Source organism: Balaenoptera musculus, chromosome 15 (genome assembly GCF_009873245.2).
Source record: "Balaenoptera musculus isolate JJ_BM4_2016_0621 chromosome 15, mBalMus1.pri.v3, whole genome shotgun sequence".
Lineage (NCBI taxonomy): Eukaryota > Metazoa > Chordata > Mammalia > Artiodactyla > Balaenopteridae > Balaenoptera > Balaenoptera musculus.
The window spans coordinates 50,492,357-50,511,339 of NC_045799.1; the positions used below are offsets into that span (position 1 = coordinate 50,492,357).

Genomic DNA, 18,983 nt, shown 5'->3' on the forward strand with positions numbered 1-18,983 from the left:
ACACTGCTGCTTGTCCGCGTGAAGGAGCAGGGGAGGCCTTGACAGGGCCAAAGACCTGGACCGCGGAGAACAGGAAGGGCCCCTGGGGTGGCACACGATGGATGAGGGGGTCCTTGAAGGACTTGGTCATCCTAACTCAAGGTCTGCTCCCAGGCCGGCCACCCTCCCCCTCTCCAGCCCAGCTGTCCACTCCACCCGAGCCCGAGGCTGGGGGCTGGTCCGATAGGAGCCCCAGCAGGTGGCCCGGCCTGCTCCCCGCCCAGCCCGGGAGAGAGCTGGATGGCGCTGGCCCAAGGGCTGTTCCCAGGACAAGCAAAGCAGGGGCTACGGTTCCTGAAACCCCCTGCTTGCTTTTCAGCGGATATTAGCCACTTAAAGACTGGCTCAGGATAAGCGATTCTAATGAGTAAGGAGGGAAATTGATGCTCTTTTAATGGAAACTTTGAGGAAAACTTCCTTTTCGAGGCCATCCACTGCACTGTGTGCACAGGAGCCCCAGCCCTAGTCCTCAGAGGGGCTGCCCTCCCACAGGGTCTTCTGAGCTGACAGACCCCCAGGTGCCTCCCCACCCACAGGGCGGCTGGAGTGAGAGCAGGGGGAGCAGGGGGGCAGCCCTGCTTCCAGCACAGCCGAGGGAAGAGGGAAAGTGGCAAGAACTCAGCTGACATGTTTGCTACAAGCTCTGGTGGGAAAAATCCAAAGGACATAAAATTCCTCCGGGAACTGATGGACAGATGTTTCTTGAGAACCTTGATTCTCCAAAGACCCCCTGCCTTTTAGGAATGTAAACTTGGGGCGGGGACTTCCAGGGCCGACCAGTTTGGTTTTAGCACAGGCCCGGCTGAATGAGTCGCAGCCCAGAGGATCTGAGCAGAGCAGATGACTAGCTCTCTGAGCGCCCCTCAGCCTGACGGCTTATGCGACACAGGGCAGGGCACCCAGTGCAGGACCTGGGCCCTTACTGCCCACGCACCCCGTCAGCAGCAGACAGGGCCCAGGCCCTCAGGTCTTGCCGGGTGCACGGCTCGTCCAGAACCCAGCCTCTTGAACCTCAAGGACGACGGCCTGCTCTGGTAGGTCTCCAAGCATGGGTGAGGGTCTCAGCTGGGAGGTGGAGGAGTCCAGGGGGCCTCCCCACCACACACCCCACAGCCCTTCTCTGCTGTGCACCTATGGGTGCGTGGCACCCATGTGCTGGGGGAGTGACCGATGGCTGGGGGACGCCCAGTCCCCAAGGTGGGCGACTGGTCACCAGCGCCCTGCCCGCCCCGAGCCACCGGGTCGAGACAGACAGCGGGGCCTGTGGGCCTGCCAGGCCGGCATCCCTGGCCTCCACTTCCAGGGAAGGTGGGTAGGGCGGGGGAGGGTCCCGGAGCAGGCCTCCAGAAGAAGGCCCCCCTGCTTTTCCTATCAGGAAACACATCCTGTTAGTGTCTGGCTGCTATTTGTTGCAGTTGGCTACGCCCTCCAGCTCACCAAAAACAGCCTCAAAAACAACCATTTCCTCTCTGCTGAGAGACAGGGGGAAAACGCAGGCGCGAGGCACACACACACTCACTCACACACGCACGCGCATCCCTGCAGCAACCCTTTTGCTTTCCAGGACCAGCTGTTCGGTGGCGGAGGCACCGGGCAGGGGCTCAGGCAGCGGAGGCCCCAGTGGCTCACTTGCGCTGCTCCCAGCGGCCCTGCTCAGAGCCCCGCTCCGCACTGGTCCTGAGAGTGAGGCCCAGGCACCCCGCGTTGCTGCCTGCCTCGCCAGTGATTTCTGTTCTCTTCGCCTCCTCCTCCTCCCAGGAAGACGGCGCGCTCACGACTCTGGACTCTCGCTGGTGCCCCTGCTTCCTCCCCGGGATGGGCAGCTCCGAAGGCTTCAGCTCAGGCCTGGCCCTGCTCCAGGTGCAGGAAGGAGGGTAAGGAGGGCCGCGAGGCGGGCGCCCCCGCACCTGTCGCATGGGCCTTCCTGACGCCTCCAAGCATGAGCGGTGATGTCCTCTAGCCACCCCTGGTGACAGCAGCTGACCGACTGGGACTGGGACTTTCTCCACGACAAGGGGACGGCACTGCAGTCCGCGATGACTGTCCAGAAAGTGGTGGCCACGGCCGTGCTGGTGGCCCTCGTCTCTCTCATTCTCAACAACGCAGCGGCCTTCACCCCCAACTGGGTGTACCAGACGCTGGAGGATGGGCGCAGGCGGAGCGTGGGGCTGTGGCGGTCCTGCTGGCTGGACAGGGCCAGGGGAGGGCCGAGCCCGGGGGCCAGGCCCGGGCAGGCGGACGTGCGGGACTGCGAGGCCCTGGGCTGGGGCTCTGAGGCGGCGGGCTTCCAGGAGTCGCGAGGCACCGTCAAACGTAAGTCTGCTTATTTTCCTTCCTCCTTTAAAGCGGCTGTGGATGCGGGCACATCTGCTGACGGGTGATGGGTGCTCTGCTCACAGGGGCGACCTTGGCTCTTGGGGGCACAAGCGAGCCCCAAGCTCCAAGCCCACCCTGCCCCAACAGAATTCTTCCTGTGCGGGAGGGGGCTTTTTCTCTGCCGTCATGCATAGCTACAGTACGGATACATTAACCAAAGCAAGGAAAATACGTTTTTCCTGGTGGAAAATAAAGACTGTTAATGAGTAAAATAAACAAGAAGCTTAAAAACATGCGGCTGGGTTTGGACTTCATTCCACAGTTGTCAGGGTTGTTAAGGCAGTGGGCAGCACAGAGGGAGACCCTCCAGGGACTGGCTGTAGGTGGGATGCCCAGGAGAGAGTGGGAGACTGATGGCCTTCAGACGGCAGAGAAGAGCCGACTCCTGTGAGCAGGGGACTGGCTCCCTCTGCCCAGTGGTCCTGTCTGGTTGGTCACGTCCGGCACAGGATCCATTACAGCTCTGAAAGGTGGGAACTTGACTTTGAAAGCGGGGTAGGGTTTGAGTGTACGGGACGGAAGGTTCATAAATATGAAAACGCTTGTCACCTAACGTGTAGACACACACGGCAACAGCAGCCGATGGGCAAAGGTCTCCCCAGTGACGACCCTTTAAAACTGCAGACAAGAGTCTAACACGTAGACCTCATCACCTGTTCTGAATACGACACTTGTCCTCAGGAAAACGTGGCTCCAGCCAGGCCTCTGCTGGCTGCTCCAGAGGGCACGCCTCACTCAACTCAGGCATGACGGCCCTCAGAACCCTGACCCACGAGGGAATGGGAGTGGGGGGATGTTGCCTCCACTTCACAGGCAAAGAGACTGAGGCTGCAGGAGGCATGTGGCTCCGCTCAGGTCCCCGAGGGGACGCGACCCCGTCTTTGCACGTGGACCCCCACGCAGCACAGCCTGGGGGTGTCTTCCATCGGGAGTGGCTGGCTTGCCAGCCCGCCCCCGCCTTTGCAAGCAGAGAGCCACAACCTCCCTTAAAAAGGGCGAAGAGCCTGAATGAATCAATGAGCTTCTGTGAGCTCTCAGACCAGGGGCCTGGGGGTGGCTGGGTAGGTCAGCTGAACTTGGGTCACTGTGACCTGCCGGTCAGACTGGTCCCTCTGGGCTCTGGGTCTGTCCTGAGGAGCAGTGAAAGCCAGTGACCGGGGCTCTAGCATGGGCTCCGCGCAGGCCACGCCTCTCCCACCCCACAAGTGCACTGCGCACGCCCCCCCCCCCCCCCCCCGCAACAGAGCAACCCTCCACCCCGGGGGGAGGTCCCACGTCAGCCCAGCCCCTGCCCTGGGCTCAAGGCCTCCAATGCCCCACAGGTGCCCCCTCCGGGCATCCGTCCCCCCGCCCCCTTGCTGAGCCAGGTCGGGTCAGGTCACGCCAGGAAGACACGGGCCGGGACGCTCTCTGCCTCCAGACCGCACAGCCACCCTGCCGCCTGTCCCGAGCGCCCCGCTCACCTGCCCTTGTTTGCTGTCCCTCCCTGACCACCTGATAAGCCCCCTGAACAACTTTTAAAACATCCTCCTGCCATAACACGTCATCTGTGGCAGCTGACCTTTAATGATGCCCTGAGCATCAGAGGTTTTCCCAGAACAAGGGAAACGTATTTGGAGCTTCTGTTGAATGAGGCTGAGACCAGGGAGAGGGGCTGGCAGATGTCTCACCAGCTCCCAGGGACCGAGCACTGCTGCCCCGGGGGTTCCGGAGCTGGGGGCTTCTGGCTGGGTTTCTGGGCTGCCCCCTTCAATCAAACCAGCTCCCGGTCTCATCAGCTCTCATGCAAAACCCCAGCCCAGGCTTTGCCCCCGATGGTCCAGCCTCCAGCCGGGCTAGGGACAGGGAGGAGGAGTGGGCGGCCTCGACCACAGCATCACCTCCGTCTGTCCATCCCGAGCCCCGTGTGGGGGTACCGAGGGGGCGAGACTCGTGTTGCTTCACCCTAGAGATTCCAGACATGATGCAGGTGGCCAGGGCAGCTCTCGGGGACAGCAGCCACGCTCCTGCCAGCTCTGTGCCCAAGTCCTGGCAGAGCCCGCAGAGCCGAGCCACAGCCACTTGGCGCATCGGGCCAACACCACCGTCCCCCAACGTAACAAGCTGTAGTGAGGGTGTCCCGAGCATGCTGGGTCAGGGGACGACCCTGGGGCAGGCCCTCCAGCTGGCCCCATGTCACACCAGGTCCCGTCCTCGAGGACAGGGCCCTTCCCCCACACTGGCTCACTGGGCGTGTGCGGCGGCCGTGACTTTTGTTACTCATCAGGTGGGGGTCTGGGGGTACCTCACAGCCCAGGTCGGGAGTCAGTCTTGCTTTCTGGCCCCCGTTCTCTCTGCCACTTTTCATCTCTCCAAGTTTTGTGCATTTTGTCGGGCACCTGTGTCCTTTCCCTGAAGCCAGGGGGGACATGAACAAACACGTAATTAAATCTCCTGTGGTGACCGCTGCTCTCTGTCTCCTGGGAGGCAGCCTCACAGGGCACTGGGGTGGGAAGGGGCACAACGACTGCCCAGCAGGCAGACACTCACGGCCACGTTCTCATGGCTCCTCAAAACCCAGTGCTGCTGCCCAGGCCGCGCACACAGCAAGTGTGAGGACCCGTCAAATGTCCAGGCTTGGTGGGTGCTAGTGAGGACTGGTCCCCTCTGGGTGGCTGGGAAAAGGGGCATGGCCAAGGGGAGAGTCTGCCGCCTCAGCCTTTACAGCCTCAGGCACCTGGGTACTAGGCAGCGGCCCAGTTCGACTGCTTGGAGGGTGGATTGCTGCCAGGGTGTGTGGCATGGGGCTGAGCGCTCAGAGCCGCCGGGGCCACCGGGAGGGCAGGGCCTCGTGGTGCCAGCACCAACACACGGCAGCGCAGACACTCCCGGCATGGCCAGCCCGTTGGTGCACGTCTTTCCTCACCTGCAAGGCTGGGCCCCGGAACCAGAAGGACATTCCTGGGCCCAGAGTGGATCCCGGTTCCGCCCTGTGTTGTGAACACCCATCACGTTTTAACAGCCCTCGTCTCTGAGGCCACCTCCACTTCCAAACTCTATGACCTCTTAGAGTAGCAGGACCTTCTGTACGGGCGTTTGAAGGGTAAAAATTGTTGCAAAGAAAACAGCGTGAAAAAGGCAGGAAGAGTGTGATGAACAGCAGCCTCCACGGGAAGCCAGCTGGTGTTCCAGAGTCTGTGGCCCGAGCAACCGGAGCCCCCGTGCTGACAGAGGAGCCACGTGTCCTCCTGCTCCCACGTGTGGTCATGGGGACCCGAGAAGACCTCGTGAGCAGCCAGGAAGGTTTCTGCAAATCACAAGCGCTAGCAGCCCTGCCGCCCCAGCCTTGGGGGAGAGGAGGGGTCTGAGCCCGTGTGCGGGGAGCCCGCTCTGTTCTCCGGCCCAGCCTCTGTCCTTTCTCCGAGTTGCTCCAGAGCTGCTGCCACACCACTGCCAGAAGCCCTGCGCTCACCAGGCTGCACCGCCCACCCCTGGCTCCTCGTCTCCCTGAGTTTTAAAGGGTCAGGGTTCCCAGCGACTGCAGCTATGTTTTGTGGTAACTTTGAAGACTACAGAACCCAGAACATGAGCGCTCGGTCACCCGGCAGTGAGGCCCACGGAGCGTGTGCGGCCGCGCAAGGAGCGGGCGAGAGTGTCACGGGCAGCATCAAGCCCTGGCAGAGGCGCCGTCCGTCCATCTATCTGTCTGCCTGGGAATGCTCCTTGGCCCTCGGTGCCAGGCTCTCCTCCCAGAAGCCCTCTGCCCCTCCACCCTCAGGGCTGCTCTGACTTCGCAGCAGCCCGGGGCCCCTGCACCACAGTCCAGAGCCAGGCCTGGGATCTGGGAAGGGTGAGACCCCTCAAGCTCCAGACAGCAGGAGGGAGGCCAGGGGGAAGCAGGTCGAGACCCCTGGGCAGGAGGAGCTGACCCTCCGTGGCAGGAAGCGGCACAACGCCCCCACGAGACTCTGGACTCCACAAGCGCTAAATGTGAATGCCGCCTGCCCGCAGAGCATGAATCAGACAGCGCTGCACCTGAAGCCTGGGGGCGGGGGGCCACTTTTACAGCATGGAAGGACCACGGAGAAGGGGCCTGACTTCACGGCGGACGGCTTTGCCCTCCAGCACATGGGTGGGAAAGTTGACTCCCCTGATGGCCTCTCGATGACACCTCCACGGCCCCCACCTTTGCAGTCCAAGCATCGGGCTGCCCCATCCTCCCTCTGCCCTGTGTGCACAGCCTCCAAATGCCTCGCTCAGAGACCAGGGGCAGGTGGGGGCTGGGAAGGGAGTGGTGAGACTCGGTGAGACGGAGGGAGGAGTCCCGGGAGGGGCAGGCAGCCCGGTCTTGAGCGGCCTCGCCCGTGCTGACCGCCTGCTTCTCTCCCTCCGGCCCCTCACAGTGCAGTTCGACATGATGCGAGCCTGCAACCTGGTGGCCACGGCGGCACTTGCCGCGGGCCAGCTCACCTTCGTCCTGGGGCTGACGGGCCTGCCCCTGATGTCGCCCGATTCCCAGTGCTGGGAGGAGGCCATGGCCGCTGCGTTCCAGCTGGCAAGTAAGTATCCTCGCCCGGGCCCCCACCAGGCTGAGCAGCCGCATCCCCAGCTCTTGTCAGGGCTGGCAGGTTGGCTGTGGCTTCTAAAGTCATGGCGACCCCTGTGGGTCACGCTCCCACCCCACCCGTCACTGTGGGCAGCAGCAAAACAGAAATACACACAGGGGCGGAACGCTGAGGTGCAACCAGATGGGTTTGTGTCTGTTTGCTCAAGGCCTCCTGGCCCTTCCCATCTAAGACAAGGTGCTGAGGCTCACGGTGACCGGCTTTGCTTTCCAAAGTCTTCGGCATCTGGTGTCTTCTTTGCCCCTCTGCGGCCCGTGTGGCAGGCGGCCCGGGTTCACGCTCCTCCCGTGAGGGTGCCGCAGCCTGCTGCAGGCACTTGGGCACATGGCAGAGGGAGGCGCCCTTCTGACCCCTCGCCTGCCTCCATGGCCTTCCTGGCCAACGGTTAGCAGACGGGGAGCTCTGGGCACACATGGTTCCCAGCTGGCGACCTGCACGCTCGGTTATAAATGCAGCTTCCTGGGGCCCGGCTGGGGTGTGCAGGGCCCTCCTGTAAGAAGCACAGACAAAGCGTGGAGGACCCCGCCAAGCACACAGGGACGCACATGCAACACCAGGGCCAGACGAGCGTGATGGGGGCAGTGTGGGGGAGAGCAGCGAGGCCTTGGCCATCAGCAAACAATCCAGAAGCCACCTTGGCCTCTGGGGGAGACTGCAGGGTGAAATGGGGCAGGGCCTGGGCACACTGTAGTCTTCACAGGGCGAGTGTGGCAGCGCCGTGGATGACGAATGGGACTGTTCCAGGAGGCTCTGCACAACGGCCACGGAAGCCCCAAAGTGTCCACCCGGCACCCCAGGGAGCATAGGGGCGTCTGTGCTGGTTTCCCCTCTCCCTCTGCCTGTCTCATTGGCCCAGGTTTAACGATCACAGGAACCTGGGAGCTCAGGTTTCCTGCTGCCTATGGGGAAGGTCAGACGGGTGGCTGATGGGACAGAGGAAGGGCCAGGACGTCACCAGCCCACCGCCTGCCTCTCCAGCTCAGTGGAGAAGGCAGTGTCCCAACCATGAGGGTGCAGTTCCAACACATGCGGCGGGAGGAACGGCAGGAAGTACGAGTGAATCACTTGGGGAATAATGGATCCCGGCCCTCATCGTCCTGGAGAAACGCAATTTCCAGAATGCGGCTGACAGGCTGGCAGCACTCGTGCTGGAAAGTGCCGGGTGGGACTCGGAAACAGGCCCTGTTCACAGAAGGCCAGTCACTTCCCTGTGGCCGGGCAGGCCGGAGGGCGTCGCCAGGGCCTAGGAAAGAGCGCAGGCTTTGATGTCAGGAGAACAGAACTGTGTCCGGCCCTACGGCTTACCAGCCATGTGAACGGGGCAAAGCCACACCTCAGTTCACCCAACTGCAAAATGGTGTAATGCCCACCCTGCCCGGGGCAATTCTGAGAGTTAACCAGGTACATGAAGCGGGACCTCGGACCTCCACCTCCTCCCTCCTCTAGGACTGTGAGGAAAAACACGGACATTCCAATGCCACACATGTAGGAAAATCACCCACCTGCCCTCTGCTGACCTTAGGGCTGTAAATCAAGCAGTTTCCCTGCCTCACTGAAACCACCCACCTCTCTCACGTGGGATCATCTGAAATTCCATCCCTTCAAGAAGGAGGTGGAAGATTTTGCAATGTGATTGGAAAAGCTGGATTAGAAACAGATATTTTAGTGGCATTAAAGGAATAAAAGTAACAGCTCTTGATTCTGAAAGTAACTTCTCCTAGCAGGATGATCAAATCTGTCATTGCATTTCTTAAGAAACTTCTTTGAGACACTTATTTAGAATTATTAGAAAAAATATTGTGGGTTTGGTGTCAAAACTGACATCTTACTTCCTGTAAACTCTTGTTTCAGAACAAAATATTGTTGTTTCCAAATAACACACCAAAAAAATGGAAACGGGGGAACCCCCATTAACTAAAATCAAACTGTCTTGCATCAATCGGTGGGGGTTGGGGGGCACTGCCGAAGGTCTGGGGTTCAGGGGCTGTCCTGGCCAAGTGGAGGCTGGGGGCACATGCTGCTTTCCTGAGTATTTCCAGGCCAGCACAGCCTCTGGAAAGGTTGGACCAGGCTCTGTCCAAAAACCGTCAGACAGGCAGAGGCCCACGGAAAAAGCCAGAAGCCCCAAGCAGCACCTGCGGCACTTCAGATGGTCCCTCTGCCTCCGCAGGCCCCCTCTCCCCATGGTGTCCGACGGTTACCCACCGTGGGTCTGCTGTGCCCAAAAAGGAAATGCATTTGGCCCTGTTTAGACTTGTTTCATTGACAAACAGTACAGAACACAGCTCTGTGCCTTTCTTCTATCACACTGCTAATTTTAGAGTTAGGTTTTTTCCTGTGCTCTGGTCTGTTTTAAACAGTCAGGGAGAGACTGAAGGGCGCCAGGATATCCTGTCCCAGGAGGGGGAAATGCCTGCTGGTACCTGTTATGCAAGGGAACCTTGAGTCCCCAGTGCTGGGGCCAGAGGGTGGGCGGGGGGAGAGAGGTGCTCGTGAAAGGGGGAAGCACACGGATTCCCCGGGAGGCCGGGACCAGCCGGAGAGCAACACCCCAGCGGGAGGAGACAGGAGGCCAGCCGCTCGCCCATTCATCCCACGGCCGTTTCTGGCCGTTTCCACCACGCTTGCATGATGCCCAGCCTGGGTCTGTGAAAGGGCAGCCCCTGCTGCTCAGGGCTGTGGCTCCAAAGGACCCAGTCCCAGACGCCAGGGAGAACCCAGGAAACGCTGCTCTTGCAGGGCAACAATGTGACTACCAGCCGTTTCACCGGGTTTGCTCTATTGAACTCAGGCCACCGCACGCAATAGTTTGCAATTTCTTTGCAGAATTTTCCAAGTGTGATTTTAATTTACCTTAAAGTTGAAAAAACTCCTTTCAGTCCCTTATTCCACCCCCACCCATAAGCTGAACACCCCGTGAAAGCACTGTGTTCGCTGGGGTCGCAGCAGCTGTCCGCCAGCCCCAGCCTGGCCCACCCCTCCTCAGACCCAGGAGGATGATTTCAAGAGCGGCATTTCGTGGACCTTGTGGGCTTCACGTCTGCAGGCTTCCCCTCTCCAGGCTTCCCCTCTCCACTTCTGGAAATCCTAAGACTTTTTCTTATGATGAAAAACTTACACCCTAAGGGCCGCTTACTCCGCGCCGTGAGAAGGCTGACTTTACCATCCGAAAGGTCAGTCGGGGTGATGCACGGTGTCTGTCTTGGCTACTCGTGAGCTGGTGGGGATCATGCTGTTCTCGCAAACCTGCTCATAGGAACGTACCACTTTCTGTGCTTTACTATAAAGCAGCACTTGGCTTGGGCCAGACGCTTCGCTTTCCTGTCTTCTGAGCCCACTTCCCAAGCCCAGTCCTGGCCCCGCACCCTGGGGAGAGTGTCGCCTTCTCCTTTCCTAGACTCTCTCCCTAAGGGGGAGGCACTTGTCCCCACCTTCTGCTGGTCACAGCTGAGCCTCGAGTGCCCTGTACACGCTCCGGGGCCTTGGCCAGCGCTGCCCCGTGGATGCTGAGGCAGGTGTGCTACTTGAGGGCTCAGGGCTCAGCCACATGCTCTTCCCACCCGTGGGCCCTGCGTGTGCTTGACGGCCACTCCAGAGGAAGGCCTGTGACCGCCGGTGGAGCCCTGGGAAGCCAGCAGGAAGGAAGAGAGGAGAGGGCGCTGTAAACCACAGCGCCACAGCCGCCGGCTCACAGAAAGGGGCTATTTGCTTTGGAAACACAAGTTCATGAGGACGGAATTGACTCCACGTGCAGAAGTCCGTGCATTTGCTAAAAACTCTCCCCTTAGATTCGTTTCTGTACAAACAGCGATGTCACTGAAAAATTCACGAGAATGGGGACCTGAACGTCAGGAGAATGGAGAAACCGCACTTCAGGCTGGCTGTGGCGAGAGAACCTTATCAAAGTAAAAGGCCAGTTTGATTTCAGGAGGATGTGCCCACACGGCCAGCGCAGGCAGCCGCTGCCTCTCCGCATCTCTGTGGCTTTCTGCCATTGCCGCATGGCGCATGCTTGGTCCCCGCGTCCCATGCATCTGCTCAGGCCACACCGCCCCCACTGGCCCAGGGCAGAGTCCACGTGTCCCTGAGCCAGCCCCACTGTGACATCCACCCACGGCCCAGCACCTGGGCCCACTGTTCCAGTCAGTTCTTTGTATTTTCCTGCTTCAGGAACAAATGTTTTTTTTTTTGATGTTAGGGAAGCGTATCTCTTCTCTGACTGTACGTGTTCCAAGTTGAACTAAGATAAAGCAAAAGCCAACACTGGTCTTGACACAGAGTAAAGTCACATCGATGTAAATTTTGTTAACCTTTTTTTACACTGCGGTACAGAACTAGACTTCTCCTTCCTACTTCTCTTGGGAAAAAAACCAACCAGCAAGAAGGTGCAGCCTCTGAGCAACGCTGGCTGGAGAAGGAGCACCTCGATGCTTGAAACCCGTCCACACCGCTCACTGCTGGATGCTAGAGAAATCGTTTTCAAGACAGGGGGGAGAGACAGGGGGGACTTGGCCTGTTAATTTCACTCTGTAAAATGTCCCTCCAAGAGGCTCCGCGCTCTCCCGGCCTGTCACCCCCACCACTCTTCCCGCTGTGCTTGCAGACGTGGGTGGCTGTGCCCAGCTGTGCCCGGCTGTCTGTTCACATGTGAATTCACACTTCTTTCATCTTGTGACATAAGAAACAGTCTTCTCCATTGTAGGCCGTACAGCTAAACATACGGAGGAAGTTAATAAGCTGAGTAGGACGGCAACAAAGCAACAGCCTGCCCTGTTTCCAAAAAAAACGGACGATGTGATCTTAAGAACCATAAGTAGCCCTGACGCTGGCAAGTGGGTGGGTGTTCCCTGCCTGGAGGGCGCAGCGCCTCCCCCACCCCCACCCCCACAGCCCTCATCCTAAACGGGGGGACCTGGATCAATGGGTGGGTGACTGCCCAACTGAGCACTCAGGGGCCAGGACAGGAGGACGGGAGGCGCCCTCCCACCAGGCAGATGGAGCTCAGGATGGCAGGGCCAGGAAAGGTAGGGGGACCAGCGCGCAGCGTGAGCAGACTCAAGGCCAGGCGTGTCTTGAGGGCCGGGAGACGCTAAAGCGTGTCCTCTACAGCCTCCACAGGGCGACCAGCGCAGCCGTGGGAACGTGGCAACGAGAGGCACGTGGCCAGAGTCGTGACACGCTTTAGGAAGTGCTTGTTAATAGAAGACTGTAAAGTTAGTTGCACTTCTAGAATATTCTAACTGTCTTACTATGAACCTTATGTACAAAGGACTCAGGAGACACACAAGTGACACCGAGAAGCCCATATGTGCTGCCTCCGGCCCCGGTCAGTGGTGGCCGCCCGTTTGCCGGGCCTGTCTGAACCGAGCACAGAGCAGCCGTGTCCGCCCCGCGGCCCGTGGCCCAGCACCTCGTCTCCGAGGACGCGCATTTCAGATGCTCTGATGTGGGGTCCCGGTCATGTTTCCTGTGACCTGTGACAAGCAGGGTCTCACTCGGGCACAGTCCTGGGAGTGGGTCGCAGGTCCCAGGGCCACGCGTGTGCCCTGCTGGCGTGCCCCGTGCTTTCCTCAGTCAGGCCCTGTCCAGGTCGGGGTCTCACAATTGCCAAGTCTCCACTGGACGGCCTTGCAGTAAATTCAAGGTCTTCTGTTCTCAGTGACGCAAACCAACCCCATGTCAGACAGCCGATGGCCCTGGAGGCTGTGCGGAGGCCCAGTTCCTTCGCCCGTTCCCTTCTGATGGACGACGCTGCAGATCTGTGCTGAGGCCAGGAGGCTGGTCCATGTGGCCTGTTGCTCCTCCGACCCCACTCCCCTGAGATCATCAAACTCCTTGGCTAGGTTGCCCAGGGAGCCCTGCCCTCTGCTGTGGCGACCAGGGTGAGTCCGTTTCTTGGAACCCAACATGCCCGAGGAGGACAAAGGCCCTCGGGGGCCCAGCGTGGTCCAGACAGGACTCCCAGCCCCTCCTGGACTTGTCTTGTCTCCTGCCCTGGGCTCTGGCCAGGCCGAACTGCCTGCTGCAGCCCCTCCACCTGCCCTGCACTGTGACATCTGCACGTCTGTTCATGCTGGTCCCCCACTCCCTGTGGCCTCCTGGCTTTCCTCAGGAAACCAGATCATGTACGACCTGGCGTGGCCCCGGAGCAAAGGGCAGCAGTGATGCCCACTGACGATTCTAATAGCTGTGTCATGACTTAGTGCTGGGGCAGAGGCTGGAGTTTTCTAGAAACACAGGCATTCTGGAAGCATTTCTGCGCCTTGCAGAAAGTATGAATTAAACACTTAACTGCCCCGGTTGTGTCCTAAACAATGGTGACGGTGACTAATCCCTGTGCTAATCCTCTATGGTACTTTGTGGAGCTTTTTATACATGGAAAGCTTCTCGATACTTCCTTTCTGTTAAAAATAACTAATTCTGTTTGTCATGCACACTGGCAAAAAGAAACTTCTGGCATTCCTCTCTCCCAGCTAGGAGTACATCCTCTGCCCACGATTTTGTGCCACCGAGTTTTGCGTGAGGGAAGGAATTAGGACCTGTGTTTTGTGTAATGCAAATGAAAGTACTTTATGTGTTCCCTTGTTTTCACTACGTCTTTGGGCATTTTTTGCCAGCCAGGGAGCTTGTTGTGCCTTCTTTCAACAAGACTCAGAAGGACGGGGCAGGATGGGGCGAGGGGAGCGAGCCCTCTGCCTCGTCCCAGCCATCAGGGCTTCCAGCCCAGATTCAGACCTGAACTCTATCAAACATCAGTGCCCTGTTAGCCTAGCTGACAGATCTTGGGTGAGAAATCCTGGTTTTCCTATTGTAAGAACTAATAAAATCAAGTCTTTGGAGCTCCTTAAAGATACAACTATGGAAGTGATGATGTGACGGTATTAACAGCTGACCGAGAGGGGACATGGCCGCCTTAACTGAGTCCACACAGGACGCTGTGCACAGTCCTGGACCCCCCGTGTCACCTGGAGAGAGGAAGGGACGGAGGGAGACCCGCAGGGGACTGGGTGGGTGAGGGGGACATTCTAGAACCAGCCGAGTCTATTCAGCCACAGTCCGGCTCCCCCCCCACTCCCCCCACTCCCCCCACCCCGAATGTGCAAGCCCTCCGCCATCTCAGGTTTTGAAAGAAAATATTTCCTCTGGAAGCAAACACTAAGAATAAGAAAACTCTTAAAAACAGGAATTCAAACTAAGTTAAATACAAATCTGAGTTGTTTCAAGGTAAGACTTAGAAAATATCTGTGTTTGCTTTCACTTTGAATGAATTAGGCGTTTATAAGCCAGAGCGGACCTTCCACGGAGTTACCGCTGGACTGTTAGGGGTGAGGAAGTGGGTGTCAGCGTCACCTCCATGGGGAGAGCGGCCAAGGAAGTGGCCTGACACCTGCCAGGTCACAGGAAGCACGTGAGCCCCTATGACCATCCGGGGTCAGGACTGAGCAGACGCCCCCCCCAACAGCCACCAGACCCAAAAGTCCCATAAAATTCAGCTCGACCCCAAGGCGCCAGCACCAAGTGGAGCTGGGCTCTCAGACCCAGGAGGACAGGGTTGGGTGGGAGGAGAAGTGGGAGTGGCCCCACGGCTGGACCCGCAGCCTCCTCCGCTCCCTGTCTCACCCTGTCCTTCATCCGCAGGTTTTGTTCTGGTCATCGGGCTGGTGACGTTCTACAGAATCGGCCCGTACACCAGCCTGTCCTGGTCTTGCTACCTGAACATCGGGGCCTGCCTGCTGGCCACCCTGGCCGCGGCCATGCTCATCTGGAACGTCCTGCACAGGAGGGAGGACTGCATGGCCCCCCGCGTCATCGTCATCAGCCGCTCCCTGACCGCACGCTTCCGCCGCGGGCTGGACAACGACTACGTGGAGTCGCCGTGCTGAGGGCGGCGGGAGGCCGCTCGGGGCTCCGTCCACCGCAGGGACCGTCTGGGAAGCAGGGCGCTGCCTGCGCGGCTTCCCATGAGAGCACATGTACGACACACATTCACTACGTTATACACGAACACAGGGCGTGACCACATACCGGCTGCGTCCCACCCCCACCCCCCCAACCCCGCCACGGCCCGCTTCACGCTCGCGCATGTCCTGTCCTGGAGACCAGCTCCGGAGAGGCACGTCCGGGATGGCAGCCGCCTCGCTCTCCGCCCTGGCCCGGGAATAATTTATTCTGTATCTGCCAAGAGGGGCGTCCTGGGTCATATTTACTTTGATAAAGCAGAACACAGGGAAGAGTTCTGAACTGTCCGTGATCTTCCTCCAGGGACTCAGAATTTACAGTCAGATGGTTACGGTTTTACAACAGGATTGTGTTAGTGATGTCCATTTACTCCAGATTATCTTCCTAAGTTAAAATAAAACACAAACCTCTTACCACGGTTTAAAAATTGTGTTTTATCCATTACACTGCCACGTGGTGAAGGAATATGGCTTATTCTTCTGCAGCTTTGTGGGTCAGCAGTCAGAGAAGGGTTGACACATTTTATAGGCCCGGGGGCAGAGCGCTGGGGACCACTCATGGCTCACTCATGTTTCCGTTCAGAAGTCCCCGTTTCTACAGACTCTAAGCGCTGGCTGGACAACGGCAGGTCCACAGTTGGCGCAGTATGAGGGAAAAAGTCTATTGGCTTAAATTTCAGAGATTGATTCACTTTTTTCCCTAGAAGAGTCTTCAATGCATCCAGCCAAACTTGGTGGGCTACAGAAGACCTTCCCAGCACCAACCTGGTGCCAGCAGCCCTGGACCTGACTCCGTAGCAGGGACTAAGCCCCAGGCTGAACACAAGCACCTAAGAGCTGCCTCAGGGGCTCAAAACCAGCCCACGTCCCCCGGGACCGGGCTGGGTTGCCCGGCCACACCTGCAAGGACAGTCCCCTGAGAGCGCAGCTGCTTGTTCCCGTGCCACCTGGCGGTGGGAAGCGCATCTTCCGGCCCAGGAAACGAGGGGCGGTGGTGGACACCGTGCAAAGTCCGCAGCGTGGGGGTGGTCACTGTCTGGCTGCTGCCCCCACACTAGGCCAACCCTCTAAGAAACATTTAGCTTTGCTGCCTCCACCTCCCAGACGATGTGCGGTGACCAGTCTGGAATTCGAAGGCCACGCTGCCCCAGGAATTTGTCTTTAGTCAGAGCAAGAGGTAGATCCGGTTGTTGCTTTTAAAAAACATAAAGCAACGGAGAATGACTTAAAAGCACGTCTGGGCTGACCACGGACGTAAGCGCAGCTCAGGGCAGAGGTACAGCCAGCACACTAGGGGACCCAAAGGGCTGCCCTTCCTCCCCCGGGCACCTCAAGCTGTACAGTCTCAGCAGTGTTACGTACACGACTACATATACTGCATGGGCCACGTGCTCACCTACGGTCTGTGATCGAGTTCCTATGAAACGGAAAGTGCCTCCAGCCACTCTTCACTTCCCTGATCAAAAGCCTCTTGCCCACCTGCAGCAGGGAAAAGCCCCTCTGCTGTGGACCAAGACCAGGTCTCAGGCTGCTCGGAAGGTGCTTCTGGGTTACAGACCCATCACTGCAGACAAGGGCTGCTGGGGTGCCCTAACTCCCGTCCTCCTCTTCCCACTTGAATTTCACCCTTCAATAGTTTTTCTACTCTTTGGCGATTAAAATCTGTCAAATGCTCCTGAGAAGCTCTGAATTCTCACAGGTACAGAGAGGAAGCTGCTTATAGGTAGCCCTTGATTGACAACTTAGAGCAATTTTAATTGCATTTTGCCTGCCGTTTTGAGAGTTTACTATCAAAACCTTTTCTGTTTAGGGCTTCCCTCGTGGCACAGTGGTTAAGAATTTGCCTGCCAATGCAGGGGACACGGGTTCAAGCCCTCATCCGGGAAGATCCCACATGCTGCAGAGCAACTAAGCCCCGTGTGCCACAACTACTGAGCCTGCGCTCTAGAGCCTGTGAGCCACAACTACTGAGGCTGTGTGCCACAACTACTGAAGCTTGTGCGCCTAGAGCCCGTGCTCCGCAACAAGAGAAGCCACTGCAATGAGAAGCCTACGCACCGCAAGGAAGAGTAGCCCCTGTTCACCGCAACTAGAGAAAGCCCGTGCGCAGCAACAAAGACCAACGCAGCCAAAAACAAAAAACACTTTTCTGTTTAGTGCAATTATTCCTGGACAGACAGATGTTATAAATATTTAGCAACTGTAGAACTTTCAACTAGGAAATGTCCACTGTAAAGTAAATCAAAACAACTAAATTACAGCCCACGAGACACCGAGCATCGCGAGGCCAGCCAGGTGCCCATATACAACCGGGTTTCCACCAGCACCAGCATCTCCTTGAGAGAAAACCCATGAGACACCAGGAACGCCAAGAAGAGTCAGCGACGATGAGACTCGCGGGGAGGGAAGAGACCTGAAGGAGGGCCGCAGGGAGCTGGGCGCCGCACACCTCGCGAGCAGAACCCTCACCTCTTGATGAGCTTGATGGACCGGAAGGCTTCGTCCATGTCCCCGACAGCCAGGAAGAAGGTGAAGTTGAGCATGGCGTCCCGCGTGGGCTTGTCACAGTCCTCTAGACCCACGAAGTCCCGCAGGGGCCTCCTGCCCACCGTCTGGGGGATGCGCTGGGACCCGGAGTCCACCTGGTCCTCGAGGTCCACTTCTCCTGGCTGAACGACAAAGGGCACTGTTTATTTGTGGATCCCTGCAAAGCCAGGGCCCACCCCGGGCCTCTCCCTGGGGGTACTCGTCAGCTGCGGGGACCCTCTGCACACAGACCCCATATTCAGCAATGCTCTTGGCAAACACAACACACGTCTGCAGGCCCCTTGAAGCTACCAGAACTTGGGGCTCTGGCTTCAGACAGCGGATGACGCAGGCTGTCGACGCACAGGGACCTGCCAGCCGCTAAGGCACTAACATCAGCTGCTCAAGAGCCGTGAACAGGCGCGAAAATCCCTACCTCCCAGGGCCGTTTGTAAAATTCCTAGAAAGAGCTTTTACTATCAAGTCAGACCTGTGTACGTGTGCAGAGGGTATTAAAATCGACGCCAGCATCACTGCAAGTAGAAGTTTCCAAAACGTAACCTGGATTAGTGGTGGTGAGCCCTCTGCTGGTGCTTCTCAGGAGAACCTTCACCTAGTGCAGGCCCCCCGCCACACCCCCCATGCAGGCAGAGGAAGGAAATCCTGTGGTCCCAGCACAAGCACAGTTTAGTGCACTGTCTGGACCATGCCTTCTGCGCCAGCTCCGGCCACAAATCCTCAAGTCCACTTCCCTCCTCCCAGCTAGACGGGGTTCCATGCCCTCCACTCGCCCCTGGGCTGGACCTGCACACACCCCCCTCGGTCTCCCACCTGGCTTGCTCTCTCTCTGCAGCGTCCATTCGTCTGATTACACAGGCTCCCCCGTGTAAAGAGGGGTCATGATCCACCTCCTTGGACCCCACTCCCCCGCCCTGGCAGTTTCGTATCTGCTGTGACTCTGACTCCTTCACCACCTGCCTCTGACTCAGTTCCCAGCAGCTCCTGTGTCACGGATCCTTCTGAAGTTCAACTGTAGCCCCCGACTTTGGGGGCGCTTGATCTGGGCCTTGAAACCCTGGTAGGATTCATCAGACCCAGGTGTGGACAGGGAGACCCTCCAGGCACAGAGCAGAGCATAAGCAGAGGCCCGGAGCAGCCCTGGTCAGGGTTCGTGGCCGAGTGGCTGGGTCACATCTGGCAGGAAGCTGAGTCCTCAAGTTTGGGCTGATTTTGCACTGAGTGGGAAACCTTCAGAAAACGTGGACACAAAAACCATGGGGGTACTTGCTGTCTGCTGTGGTTTCACAAGTCACGAGACAGCAGCCTGACCTCCGTCAGCCTTGCTGTGGGTCTGATGCCCCGTCCTCATTAGAGCCCTGCTCCCCGTGAGCACACGCGGGAATTCTCACAGAAACAAGTGCGCCCGCGGTCACGGCTCACGGTGCCCCCTGCCTGCACTCGCCTTGTGTTCTGCTCTCGA

The 18,983-nt window shown here is 58.5% G+C and overlaps 2 protein-coding genes across 10 annotated transcripts in view; one reads left to right on the forward strand and one right to left on the reverse strand.

Moving 5' to 3' along the window:
* Positions 1-18,983, reverse strand: part of IFT140 (intraflagellar transport 140) — a 70,416-nt gene that overhangs the window by 14,981 nt on the left and 36,452 nt on the right. For all 9 annotated transcript variants that reach the window (XM_036824420.1, XM_036824419.1, XM_036824412.1 and 6 more), the window contains one exon: positions 17,447-17,646. In XM_036824420.1, the coding sequence (XP_036680315.1) occupies positions 17,447-17,646 (200 nt within the window). The remainder of the gene's footprint in view (positions 1-17,446; positions 17,647-18,983) is intronic.
* TMEM204 (transmembrane protein 204) lies at positions 1,524-16,147 on the forward strand. The gene is made up of 3 exons (XM_036824425.1): positions 1,524-2,352; positions 6,798-6,953; positions 14,658-16,147. The coding sequence occupies exons 1-3, from the start codon at positions 2,076-2,078 to the stop codon at positions 14,900-14,902; spliced, it is 678 nt and encodes a 225-aa protein (XP_036680320.1). The 5' UTR covers positions 1,524-2,075; the 3' UTR covers positions 14,903-16,147.

Bases quoted from the DNA above. Each gene is read 5' to 3' on its own strand.
- TMEM204 (XM_036824425.1), top strand. From the start codon at position 2,076: ATGACTGTCCAGAAAGTGGTGGCCACGGCCGTGCTGGTGGCCCTCGTC. The intron at 2,353-6,797 runs GTAAGTCTGCTT...GGCCCCTCACAG, and splicing joins GTCGCGAGGCACCGTCAAAC to TGCAGTTCGACATGATGCGA. The intron at 6,954-14,657 runs GTAAGTATCCTC...CTTCATCCGCAG, and splicing joins CGCTGCGTTCCAGCTGGCAA to GTTTTGTTCTGGTCATCGGG.